Here is a 13,341-nt window from a genome sequence, read left to right on the forward strand (position 1 = left end):
GTAATATATACCTTTATGCTTCAAATAGCTACAAGTTGCTGGTAATACTTACATCCTGGAGAGCAGCACATTCACTTGTTACACAGTATTTTAAACTGTGGCATTGCTGCTTTCGCTTAGCCTGAGTCAAAGATCTGATTTTTGTTCTCACCAGTGGACATTTTGCTCATTCTGCATCACAGAAATATATTGTGATAATGCTGACAAGAGTAAGGGATTGCATACCTAAAAAAAAGCCAGCAGCTGTTCAATCTTCACTTGTTTCATGTGTATTTTGTAGCATTATTAATACTAGTTGGTATCTGAGAGAAGGCAAAAAATAGATTTGCTGTCTGCTGTGTGTGCACTGCACATGATAAAACAGTTAAAGGCAACTAAGATGAGTATTCGTAACATGGGACACTTTCTGAAAATGTGTGTTTAGGTACAATTTACAAACTCATTCCATTGCCTCAGCTCCAAATTTGATACAATTCTATAAACACTAATCTCCTTCATGGAATATATAGAAGACAAAATAAAGAAAAAATCAAATGCAGAACTGAAGACTCATTTTTTTACCCGAGGGGCTACTTGCTAAATGGGACAACATATATGTTGATATTAAAAACAGAGACTTTTAAGGGGATAGGTCATGTCAGCATCTCATTATCCTCAAATAACCTTTCAAGGACAATCAAATACAACAGTTGAAATAATTGTGTGAACCACTGAAAAGTATAAAGCATTTTGTTGACCTTTGGTTCTTCTTTGTCTGCCCTTTATTTAAATTGGGCTTTCAAAACTATTTTGACCATGGCCATTGGCCACCACAGAGGTCTACTTATTTATTCACTTCAAAATATTATATATACTTATAATACAGTTATATTTTGTAGTTATTTGATTTTATTTATCCATTTTTAAGTGTTTTGTCTATGTAAAATAGCTATCCAGAGCTTTTATTTGTGTGGAAGCTGTCTGATAACACATTTAAGTGAAGTTATATTTGATTAGATATAGAAATCTGATTTCGTTTGAGCTAACATGTATTTTGTGATCATCAACACATTTTTCTATCAAAATGACATAGATCGGTGTTACATTTTAACAGTGAATATGATTTAAAAATATGATTTAAAAAAATTCTATCTTTCTGTAGGTACCCCGTCTCATGCCTTGTCCACGTGTTTTCAATCCACGCTGCACTCCGCCACCCAGTGGACAAAAGCCGGAACAACAACATTGAATCCCATCATGCTTTGCCGTACCCGCCGACCCGAAAGCTACCAATACGAGGCTAACTGGCGTTAGCAACCGGGAGCGGACATGTTGTACCGACCCTTCCTTGAATAAACATCGCTGTGCGCGGGGAACCGGGAGTTAGGGGGCAGGCTCGGAGCGTGTGGCAATCATGGATGCCGTTAACGCCTTTAACCACGAGGTAAGCCGCATCTGGGGCTCTCTGAGACCCTGAACCCATCGAGTCTTGCGGTGCTGGTCATGTTGCTGCTGTGCTTCACTGGAGCTAGCCGTGCAGGTCGAACCAGTGGGCCTGCTCGGAGAGCTAGCTAGCTGGGCATCTTATGTGGCTTAAGCTGAACTGAAGTTGGCGTTTGTGTGGTACACCTGAAGCCAAAGTGGTGTTACTGAAACGAATAGGAGGATTTCCTGCTACCTAGCAAGCTAACATTGCCTATATCTAGCTAACGCTGCTTCAACTATCCGCCGTTATGTTAGCCTGTGGGAGTAAGTTGTGGTCACTACCGTTGGTGTTGGGAACAATGCTAATAGCAACATCATGAGTAGACATACAGTGCAGCACGGTATCATCCTGTTATTGTGTCTGTGCAAGCTTAGAGGTTGAATGTTTATTGTAGCTTTAGTAGCATGCCTAGCTTGTGTTTGCTGAGAGGATGTCAGGCCAGGCTGCTGCACGGCCTGACTACCGAGGGTTTATATGGAGTCCAGGGAACACACAGGTCAAGTCCTCTAATGGTGCTGAGGTTTCTCTTATTCCTGCTTTAAAATTTCTTCTGCTTGATTCTCCACTGAGACTGATTGGCCAATACAAACTTGTAATCTTATCCGAAACAGATTTTGCTCACTGTACCAGATATTTATTACTCCCGGACGTGCAGCAGTTTTTGTTGTTCCTTAAAACATATCTTGCAGTTTCAAGTCAGTATCCTTCCACCACATAAATAGAGAAAGTAGCTGTTGCTAACGGATGAAAATCACATGATGTACATACATCTCAGAATAAGCTAATCAGTACCTGCCAAGATGTTTTAAGATGCTCAAAGCACACTGTTAGCAATTTCCCCACGTGGATCAATAAAACATTTCTGATTCTGATTGCAATACCGTATCTTGTTTATGTAATGTGAGTTATGTGGCTGTGTGTTTTAGATCCTCACCTCAGAAAATTCAGAATGAATCACGACATCTTATCAGACCTAATGAGACTTTGAAGTTCTGTTTTCAAAGATCACTTTGAGCTGTCTGCTTAGATGAAGGAATTATTAGCAGAAAATCAAAGTGATAAACTGTGACAGCATGTCTCCATTAGGGTATAACTATAAAACACAGCAATCGCACAAGATTTTGAAAAAGTCATCAGTGAATATAATCAGTCACAGTCGGATTGCCAGTTGTGACAGTGATGAAAGATGAAGAAAACAATCACTTCATCAGTTATTTTGATTAAACTGGTATATTCATCACATATAGCTTGGATTATCAGGTTCAGTTCTTTGTATTGTTGTAACTGAAACATTTAATTGTAATGAGTCTGTCTTGTGAATGTTTCATGTGTGACACGAGAGCGAGCAAAAGAAATGGCACAAAAATGATCAACTGTGAAACTCTAGCATTGCCCTCTCTTTTAATTTGCTTTTTTTTCATCGTGTGTCCTGACTCACCCACATGTTGTCCACTTTGTCTAGTTATTCTCACTGATGGACTCCAAGCCCCCAATATCTCGGGCGAAGATGATCTCCATCACCAAATCAGCCATCAAAGCTATGAAAGTAAGGATCAGCTTGGCATCAGAAAGTTGCTCGTATATTTATTATTTGATATTTCTGATGTTGTGTACCCATAGCTATATATTAATGACATAAATGTTTCTTTCTTTCTCAGCTCTACAAACATGTGGTCCAGATTGTGGAAAAGTTTATCAAAAAGGTCAGCCGAAGCTATCTAAATTCAATAATGAACCAGTTCATCTTTGCTAAACATGAATGAACTGTTTCCTCTTCTTTTCTCTCCAGTGTAAGCCTGAGTATAAGGTAGCAGGCTTGTATGTGGTGGATTCCATTGTTAGACAGTCCAGGCACCAGTTTGGACCAGATAAGGATGTGTTTGGTCCACGGTTCACCAAAAACATTACAGGAACTTTTGAGAACCTCTGCCTTTGCCCTGTGGAGGACAGGGTAAGGAAATTTAATAGTGATACATATTAGCTAGAGTATTATAAACTAATTGTCATCCTTCTAATGATAAATCCTTTTACAAATTCCTTGTTTCCATTTGTAGAGTAAGATCGTGCGAGTCTTGAACCTGTGGCAGAAGAATGGGGTGTTTAAGATTGAAATCATTCAGCCCCTCTTGGACATGGCGGCTGGCTCTAGCAGCGGTGCTGCACCCTATGCAGGCACAGATGAGCCAGGTAATTTGTCTGATTGTCCCCATAAGTATGTACAGATTCTTTCACAGCCATGATGCTGTTTTTAAATATGATTCTACAATTGTTTTTGTTGCTGTAAACTTTATCAACTCAACGTAACACTTCTAACTGGTGTGAATAATTTTTTTTTTTTCGAATAAATGGTTGCATTCCCTGGTGAAAATAACCTATCTGAAGAAAAACTAAAATATACATGAGCTTTTATTTTAGCATTTATTACAAGAAGTGATGCAGTAATGTTACATTCATGCAGCAATGAACGATTTTGGCATTTAAAAACATCTATGTGCTGTACACATGTATTCTTGCTATGTTTTTTCACTCAGGTTCTTCACCCCCTCCAGCCAAAGAGCCAGTTACTGTGGTAACGGCAAACTCCACAATGACATCTGCTGCTCAGCTGCATAACTCTGATGCCTTTGCTGCTGTGGCACAGCTCTTCCAGTCCTCACAGGGTCAGCAGGTGTGTGTGTACTAATGCAAAGTGGCATTAGCTTTGGCCTCATTCATTTGTTTTGTATTGTTCTCATCACTTCCGCATTTCCCCGGCCTTCACTGCTAACTATTCTTTCACTCTTCGGCATTTAGCTGCAGCAGATGCTTCAGAACTTTCAGCAGCATCCAGTGAAGCCTGACGCCAACGCTCAGCCTCCTCCCCATACTCTCCAAACACAAGCCCAAAACATATCCACTGGCCTGGGCATGGTTGCTCCACAACCTCCACCGCCCTCCCAGCCCATCCAACCTGCACAGCAGAAAACAGCATTTGACAAGGTGACAGTGGGGTTTTGTATTTGCACGTGCCACCGACAGCTAAATGTAATTCTGAACCGCTGTTGAGACGTTTTATGGCACAGTTTGGAGCATGTTACAGTGAAGGAAATGTCAAGTCTGTACAAACTGCTATGGTAAAAATGTCATTGTTTGTGTATTCTCAAATTCATCATATTTGTCTTGTAGAAATTGCTCGACCGTTTTGACTATGATGATGAACCAGAAGTTGGAGAAGAAACGAAGAAGGATGAAATCACTCCGCAGCCCTCCTTGTAAGCCCTGGATTCATTACATGTACTGTAGCGTGTCTGTGATGCCACGAATTGGAATGCTTTGAATGATTTTTTTTTTTTTTTTAAATGAAATGAAAGCTGTGAAGCTGATGTATTTTTTTATCATCACAGTATGCAGCAGCCTCCAGCCTTCCCACCGCACATGGAGCACTTTAAGCCTCAGATGATGAACATGTCGCAAGACCTCTCACAACAGGTAGTAAGAAATGCATCTTTTGTTACAAAAGAGCTCCTTTTTATTGAAGTTTATCCGTACAAGTCTTTGATTTTTGCTTTCTTTTTTAAAAAAAGATGAAAAATATTGTAACTTGTTCTTCAACTGTATGACCACATGTTACATATTCTATCTACAGAATAGTATATGGTCTTTGTTTGTAGAAGGCAGTCCCTCTCTAAAAGAACAAAGAAAAAAAAATCTGAAAATATGTTAACAAAGCTAGGCACGAATCTGTCTGATAATGTAATGTGAGGACCCCTGTTGTGTTTGCACAATGTTTCTTACAGGTTTCCATCCCTCCTAATGGTCAGCTCCAGGTCTGTGGTTTACCACCAGGACAAAGTTTCCCAGTTACAATGCCTCCTATGGGGCATGCTCTGCCAGGGCAGCCTCTCCCTGGTTCTGGTGGGCCTCCAGGCTTCCCAGGGTTATATCCTCCCCACAATGCAGCCCAACAACAACAACAGGTAGACTGAACAGTATTAAGGATTTGTAAAATAGTGGCACCTAGTAAACCATTCTCAGTGAAAATGAAGTTAAGTGCATTTCTATGCGTCCTATTTTTTGCACCCTGCCACGGCAAGATATTGGCAATCTGCCGTCATAATCAAGGATGTAATGCTGTCTGATGGCTTGTGACATATCATAATATGACTTCTCCATATCGAATCAGGATTTGTCGATGGATATGGATCATTCTTCTATGAGGGATGGCAGACATGGTCAAAGGTCACACTCAGGCTCCAGGTAAGCATTTTTAAAATGGGATTTGATGTTTTGAACTCGTCTTTCATTTCTGGGCCCATATTTTTGAACATCATATGATCCCAAATGCCTTTTTTCCAGATCTCCAAAGCGGAGAAGGTCACGGTCTAATTCCCGTACACGACGATCCAGGAACAGGCGATCCCGCTCACGCTCCAGAGACCGACGTCATCATTCGCCTCACTCTCGCTCGCAGGACCGCAGGGAGAGAGAGAAGGAGAGAGAGCGACGGCAGAAAGGCCTCCCGCCACCCAAGAGCGAGACACTAAGCAGTGAGTCATCATCTATTTATGGTTACATTTCTTTATGCAGATAGATGTTAAAGGTTGAAATGATCTGTTAGGTGCACAGCATGTTTTTTTAATTTCAGTGGTATCATTTAGCTTACAAAATAATTGTCCATCCTTTTAGTCATGTATCACATATGTATTTTTGAATTCTATTTTTTTTTCCCCTTTCAGTTTGCAGCACAACTCTGTGGGTGGGCCAGTTGGACAAGAGAACACAACAGCAAGATGTTGCCTCTTTACTCGAGGAGTTTGGGCAGATAGAGTCCATCAATGTAAGTGGACTCTTATAGATCGGTTGCATTGATCCAAGTGGAACGTCATCCTGTAACCGTGACATTTGCATTTTCTCAGATGTTATGCATTTGTTGGTTACCTTATAGTAAGTTTGTTTTTATATATCCTGTGTTTTAATGTAAGCTACTGCACCAATGACTCTTAACTTCTTTTTTGTTGTTTATGTTTGGTATTTTAGTAAAATTCTGATTTTAAAAAAGATAAACTGTTTACTGTGTACATGCGTAATTAAATGATAATCCAAATCTTATTTTTTACCTTGTCCTTCTCTCGGTTAAAGATGATCCCTCCACGTGGATGTGCCTATATTGTCATGATACATAGGCAAGATGCCTACAGGGCTCTACAGAAGCTTAGTAGAGGGTCATACAAAGTTAACCAGAAAGCCATCAAGGTGAGCGACCAACACAGATTGCTGTTGATTAAATGACTAATAATTAGTGATTTTCTGACTAAACCAAGAATGTCTTTCTTTTTTTCTTGCCAGATTGCTTGGGCTTTGAACAAGGGCATCAAGCCTGAGTTTAAACAGTACTGGGATGTGGAGCTGGGTGTCACCTACATACCCTGGTCTAAAATTAAAGAGGACCAGTTGGAAGAGCTAAAAGAAGGAGGCATACTGGATGTAGACACCTTGTCACCAGGTATAGATGCTTTCAAGTATACAAACAAATGACCGTTAAACCTAAACACTCAGTGCACGAGGGAATTCCTGTTAGTCACACACAAAACAGTATCTTCTTTCTCAAAAAGTCACCATAACCTATCTGGCAAATGAAATGCTGACTTTAGCAATTCATACCCTACCTCTGCTTTAAGGTTTGTGAATTTTATTGAAATGGCTGTCTTTTCCAGAGTGGAGTGGAGCAAGAAAGACACTTGACCTCGCAGAGGAGCTCACCCACAACGGCCGTTCAGAGCAACAGCAGCCTGAAGAGACACAAGTATTACCTGTCGTTCCCACAGCTGCTCCTCCTGTGCAGGTAAACAACAGCTGCAAGAGGTTATCAGTATTTTAATCTTTAAGAATTAAAGATGTGTTGCTCGATCTCTATTACAAAAACAAATGTTTGTAAGGCCGATTCTGAAACTTGTTTTGATGAGATTTCTGTGCCTGCTGTTCTTTTATGCAAGTGTTCAATTTAATATGTTTGTTTATGGACCTCAATCAGAGGAAAAGAGTGGAGACAGCATTTGAAATATTATGGCAGACTGGTATGCCACCAGATAGATGAAATATCTCAGGCAAAGGTTTTTATTATAATTGTTTACAGATATCTCCTGACTGACACTAAGAGTTGTTTTTTTTTTTTAAATAACTTTATACTTTGACATCTAAAGTAAATTTATATAAATGTTCTCAGGTTCCTCCAATGCAGCAGCCCATGGTTGGTGTGGGTTCTCTCCAGCCTCCTGTCTTCCCCGGTCCCATAGGCATGCCTCCGCCTTCCTTCCCCCCAGGTGTCCCCCCTCCTCCTTTCATCAGACCTGGCTTCAACCCCATGCAGATGCCTCCAGGTAGCACCTCTTCAGCTGTCATCTGGCTTTCACTCAGTCTCTTTTTAGCTTGATTTGTACTCCTATGTTTAATCAACGAAGAAAATGCATTTTAGCCTATGCAAGTGGCTTACATCATTGTCCACATTAATACTTATGTGCTGGTTTATGTGCTCTGCAATCACACCAATACAACACTAGTTAGTGGTGGAGTTTGTATGCCTCTGCATTGAGTTTCTTATTGTACTTTAAGTAATGAGAGCTGAAATGGAACAGACCATGTCACAGTTGGAGAAAATAAATGTTGAACTGTTACTTTTACCAAAATTTTTTTAATGCACGAAGAAGAGAAGAGGCCAGAATGCATACATTTAGAGTCCACACATGGACTGATGCATCTATGAAACTGAGAAAACAGCATATAACTACCACTTTATGGTAGGACAATAAACAAGCTAGATGCTGTTACCAACAGCACATGAAAGTAATACGCACGTAGAATAAAGATGAAACCAAATTCTGTCTTACAATCTAAATTTAACATGGGATAAGTTTGGGATTGATGTGTTTTTTCAGTTCTATGTAAGAAAACATTTATACAACACACCACAGAACCATTGTTCTCTCAGATTTATCCCTGAAAATGTCTGCAGATGCACATTTTATGCAAATGTGTTTTATCACTTCAGTTTTGCTGTTGTTTCTTCAGAGGGTTCCTGCCCCGCAGCTTAGTCTGTTGATGGTTTTTGTACCAATCTAAATAAAATAAACCAAATAGAGAAATGCATGTTTTTTATGTTTAATCAGCCTGTTTTGAAACCACCTTAACTCCTTCCACCTCTCTTCCATCAGGCTTTCCTCCTCCAGGGGCTATGCCCCTCGGTCCTCCACCTCCTTCTAAAGGTGGAGTTGAGGACCCACCTCTTGACCCAGCAGGTCTGGGGAACAGAAAAAATGACGAAGTCTTTGAGAGTCCCGGCATCTTTAACAACCAGATGGGACCAATGGGTCAGTCTGTGTCTTTACTCACTTTTCACCAGTAGTTAGTCCAGTGAACTTTGGGGAATCTTATCAATTCAATAACAGCCACAAATAATTAATAGTTACTTTCATAGCTCTTGTCCAGAGTTATGAAAACTGCGTCAAAATTAAAGCTGTTTGTTATATTTGTTTCCTCATCAGGTAACCAGGTAGGTGGACCTCCAGGTGCTCTTCCAGGTGGGCATCCAGGGAACATCCAAGGACCCGCTGGTGGTCTGCTTGGTGCACGGCCAGGTATAATCCCACTCCAACGTCCTCCTGTTCCCCCACCACACATGCAGCGTTTCCCTCCACCACATGGGCCAAGACCACCTCATCCCAGCATGCCTCCGATGCCCCCACAGATGATACCCAGGGGGCCTCACCCTCAGATAATACACCATGATCCACCTCTCCCTAAAGCAAGCTTCGGAATGCCTCCTCCACACAACATGAGAGCTCCCTTCCCTCACAGCCATGGCCCTCCTCCTCCAGGTCCTCCTCCTCCTTTTATTAGACCAGGGGGTCCTCGTGGCCTGGAGACACCGGACGAAATGGATGGCAGATCATTCAGGGGAGACAGACCTGGATTCAGGGACCGAGAGCTAGAAAGAGATCGAGACTGGGATCGGGACAGGGATAGGGAGAGGGACCGAGGTTTTGGAGGTGGAAGACGTCCATTTGGCGATGGAGGGAGGGGAGGGGGTGGTGATAAAATGGATGGGAGGGACAGGCTCGGAGGCTGGCAGGAAGATGCGGGTGATCACCGTGGAGGAGGATGGGAGAGAGACCGAGATCGGGACAGAGACCGCGACCGCGATCGGGACAGAGACCGAGACAGACGAGACTGGAGGGAGAGGCGAAGCAGCCTCGATACTGACAGGGAACGAGGGAGAGGTGATGACGGGGAGAGGGAGCGAGGGAGGGGAGAGGGAGGAGAAAGGGGACGGGGAGAGGGAGGCAGTCGTGAAAGAGGCAGAGGAGCTGAAGGAAAAGGGGACCGGCCGAGAAGGGAGCGGCGGGAGAGGGTCACACGATGGGACAAGGACGATCGATTGGCTGAACTGGAAAGCATGGACAAATTTCGGACCTCTAACAGCACAGAGCAAGCTCGCGTGACTCCCGCGGGTACCATGGAAACCAATAAAGAACCAGGTGAGGAAGCCTCTGAAAAGAAGGCTGAATCTGAACCTTTAGCTCCACCACCAGAGGGAACTACTGCTGCAGAAAATCCGGAGCCCTCCAAGCCTATACCTCCTGCTCAAAGTGAGACCACAGAAACAAAAGAGGAGGCAGCATCATAGACTGCTCCTTCAGCCAGAGACTGCTGTGAACCACTGAAAGATTAACGAAAAAAATGAGGCGTTTTTCACCATGACAGACAGTCTGAGCTCTTGGCAGATGAGTTCTAACTAGTCACAGTTTCTCAGTTTGCAGTTGACAGATTCTGGGCAGTGGCACATTTCTTGAAAACAAACAGATCTCCCACACATGTTGTCAGACGTATTAAAATGGATGTTCAGGCTGCACGGGTTATGATAAAATTGGCATCTGTGTCTCGATGAAAATCAGTTTGGAAAAAATGGCTGTCGTTGAATATTGGCTGTTGACTGTAGTTTTTCTCCTTCTCTTATGTTGTCAGAATGAGCAGAGTGTTTGCATGTTAACTTGACTCTGTCCATTTTTTTGTTTGTGGGCAGACATGGGTAACAAATCATTTCTATTGCAAATTTATTTTTACTTCATGCCCTCTTCCATGGGATAGCAAAAGCTTTGCAACATTGTACATTTATTCTTTTAGAAAAATGTTTTTAAATTTGCCAAAATGTCATGTCCAAGACTGAATACCATCTCAAACAACTCCTTAATAAGAGAGGTGTGGTTACTTTTCCTTTGTCTTTGTGTTTCGTGTCAACTCCTCATTGCAGTATCACAGCCGCTGAGGCAAAGGTTCAGAAGGACTTTGGTGGCCTTAAATCAAATCAACCTAAATCCATGATTTTAAAAAAGTACATGTTAGGGAATGCGTACTTCTGGACACAAAAAAAATTGCGCATACTTTTGAATATGTTGTCACTTTTCATCCTTTGACCCGCGTTCTATCAGGCAGAATAAAGACGATATGGCTTTCAGTCTGCCAGACAGTTGATGCTGCACCTGTGCCTGAATCAAACATGCACATTTACAGTGTCTTTAAAAATCTGCTTCCAATACATGTTTTTTTTTTGTAAAATGTGCGTACTCTACTAGTAAGATTATTAAGAACATAGAACAACTTCTGAGCTTATTCTCACAAGATCTCTGAGTCTAACTTGTTAGTCGTATTGTACTGACAATTATACCTGAAAAAGAAACTTCTGCATCATTCTAATATTTTTGCAAAATCAGAAATACTTCACATCCTTTGATCTCACTGTACTGATCCAGGTGTCACTTGGTCACAGTTATCAAAATCTTCTAACTCTCTCTCTGTATTTAATTACATTGTTTGGTTACAAAAGTACTGGACAACAAAAGTGATTGTAAGGCGTCAAAACCAAGAACTGACACTTAAACGGAGGCATTATATCACATTTCTTTTGCTTAACATTGACTAGTGGGCCAGAGGCATTTCAGACAAAGCATTTTGGAATAACTTGCACAGAAATTAAGAATGAAAAGAAAAAGATGGAAAACTAACAAGGGAGAATAAAAATAGTGACTTTGGTCTCAGGAAGTTGTATGAAATCAAATCAACCTTTTTTGTCATTTATCTGTACATACAACGGTAGTGCAGGAAAAGTAGACATACATATTGTTATGCATAAACAAAGATCCATTTGACACTTAGTTTGTACTCCATTGAAAGAGCAAAATCTGTTTCTGTTATAGAGGTGTTTTGTCTTAGTTTCAGTTTCTTTAAAGGTCTTGGCTGTCAAATTTCAAAATTAACATTTACATTATAAAAATCAAACTGAAGGACAGTTCTGTTAGAAATTTTTTTTCTGTCAAAATCTTCACACCCCTGCCTAAATGTTTTTTCTCTTTTCAGTTAAAGAACTAAAGAGGAGTGCTTTAAGTTTCAACAGAGGAAAATCCTACACACATTTATTTTGAAAGCATTTTTTTTTCTAAATATGAGTTAGTCTGAGCATAACGGTCTTTCCTCTGTGTTTATAGAAGGAAGAAAGAAATCTTTTGAATTAGACAAAAGAGCTGAACTGTATTTTGGACGTCATTTATCCTTTTTTCTTGTGTTTGTCAAACTTGGATTCAGATTAGTTTTTGCCACACAAAATTCCCAAATGTAACCCTGTAGCTGTTTTTTTTCCCGTTTTTTGATAAACACAGCTTACAAACTTGTGTGTTTCACTGAACACATAGTGTATGAAATATTAAGTAGTTAAAATCTAAAGCCCAGATTCTGCAAGTGCACCTCTTGTTCTGGAATAATTTTACACTGAGGCAACAAGGGTCAAACTAAAGTGATGAAATGAAGAGTATTGCTTGGGACACCGCTGTAAATATGCTTGTATCACTGACGATTCTAAAGGTGACATGGTTAATTGTTGTTAATAATCTGTGATTTCTTTTTCTGAGACAAACGATTTGACTTGGAAGGAACAACAGAGGCCCTTTGCTTTAACGTTTTTAACTCCTAGTGGTTTGAAAATTGACAGATGTTTCTATGATTTGTTAAAAATACAAAAGACATGGACATAAAATCTTCAATATTTCAGCCATAGGAAACTGTTTTTAATAAACTATTTTTGTACCAAATTGTTTTGCTTGTAATAATTCTCTGTGCCTTACCCATGCTTAACTGTCAGGCAGATGTTGGATAAAGACATTTAAACTTATTTCATACACTGGATGTAATGAGTCTGGTATCACAATTTTGGAGTAAGTCGACTAATACCAACATGGTGAAGAGTAAAATAAGTTATATTTTTTAGGCCTATCAGCACATAAGTGGTAGTGCATCCTGCTAAATTATTTTCTATAAATGCTCATCTCATTGTGATCAGCTTATAGTTTAGTTATAGTCTTTGTGCCTACTGCAGGGGTCACCAACTATATTTGCCAGAGGGCCAGAATTTTACCAGACAGTCACTTTGGGGGCCGGACCCTCAAACAAAAATTAAATAAAAATCGAATTTTGGCATAATATTATTATTTGATGTTTATTTTTTATGTTTTTTCCATTTCATTACAAAACTGAAGGCATTTTTAGCCTTTATGAGTCAGTGCTCCTATCACCTGTACCACAGTCAACCACTAGGAGTGATAGAGATATTTTGCCTCATCTCAAGTCAACTTTATTCACAGAGCACTTGAAAAAGAAACACCGCAGAAGTGACAGGAAAAGGCCTCTTAAAATGGCACTCTCTAAGGCCACGAAACGAAAAGTTGATGTGGAAAATAGATCCTTTAATAATGACTGGACTGACTGCTTTAATAGTGTGGACCACATGATATTTTCTCTTTGATCCTCACAATTTTGGAATCCAGTCGCGGGCCGGATTGGACGGTTCGGCGGGC

General features: G+C 40.6%; 1 protein-coding gene across 1 annotated transcript; it reads left to right on the top strand.

Moving 5' to 3' along the window:
- The first annotated feature begins 1,229 nt into the window (after nt 1-1,229).
- On the top strand, nt 1,230-12,579 carry scaf4a (SR-related CTD-associated factor 4a). The gene is made up of 19 exons (XM_022209701.2): nt 1,230-1,423; nt 2,928-3,011; nt 3,124-3,168; nt 3,255-3,416; nt 3,520-3,652; nt 3,997-4,133; nt 4,259-4,444; nt 4,631-4,716; nt 4,849-4,933; nt 5,242-5,421; nt 5,628-5,701; nt 5,801-5,991; nt 6,181-6,281; nt 6,584-6,697; nt 6,791-6,947; nt 7,159-7,286; nt 7,668-7,821; nt 8,653-8,808; nt 8,983-12,579. The coding sequence occupies exons 1-19, from the start codon at nt 1,394-1,396 to the stop codon at nt 10,122-10,124; spliced, it is 3,345 nt and encodes a 1,114-aa protein (XP_022065393.2). The 5' UTR covers nt 1,230-1,393; the 3' UTR covers nt 10,125-12,579.
- The last annotated feature ends 762 nt before the right edge of the window (nt 12,580-13,341 follow it).

This window comes from Acanthochromis polyacanthus, chromosome 17 (assembly GCF_021347895.1).
Source record: "Acanthochromis polyacanthus isolate Apoly-LR-REF ecotype Palm Island chromosome 17, KAUST_Apoly_ChrSc, whole genome shotgun sequence".
NCBI classification, from domain to species: domain Eukaryota; kingdom Metazoa; phylum Chordata; class Actinopteri; family Pomacentridae; genus Acanthochromis; species Acanthochromis polyacanthus.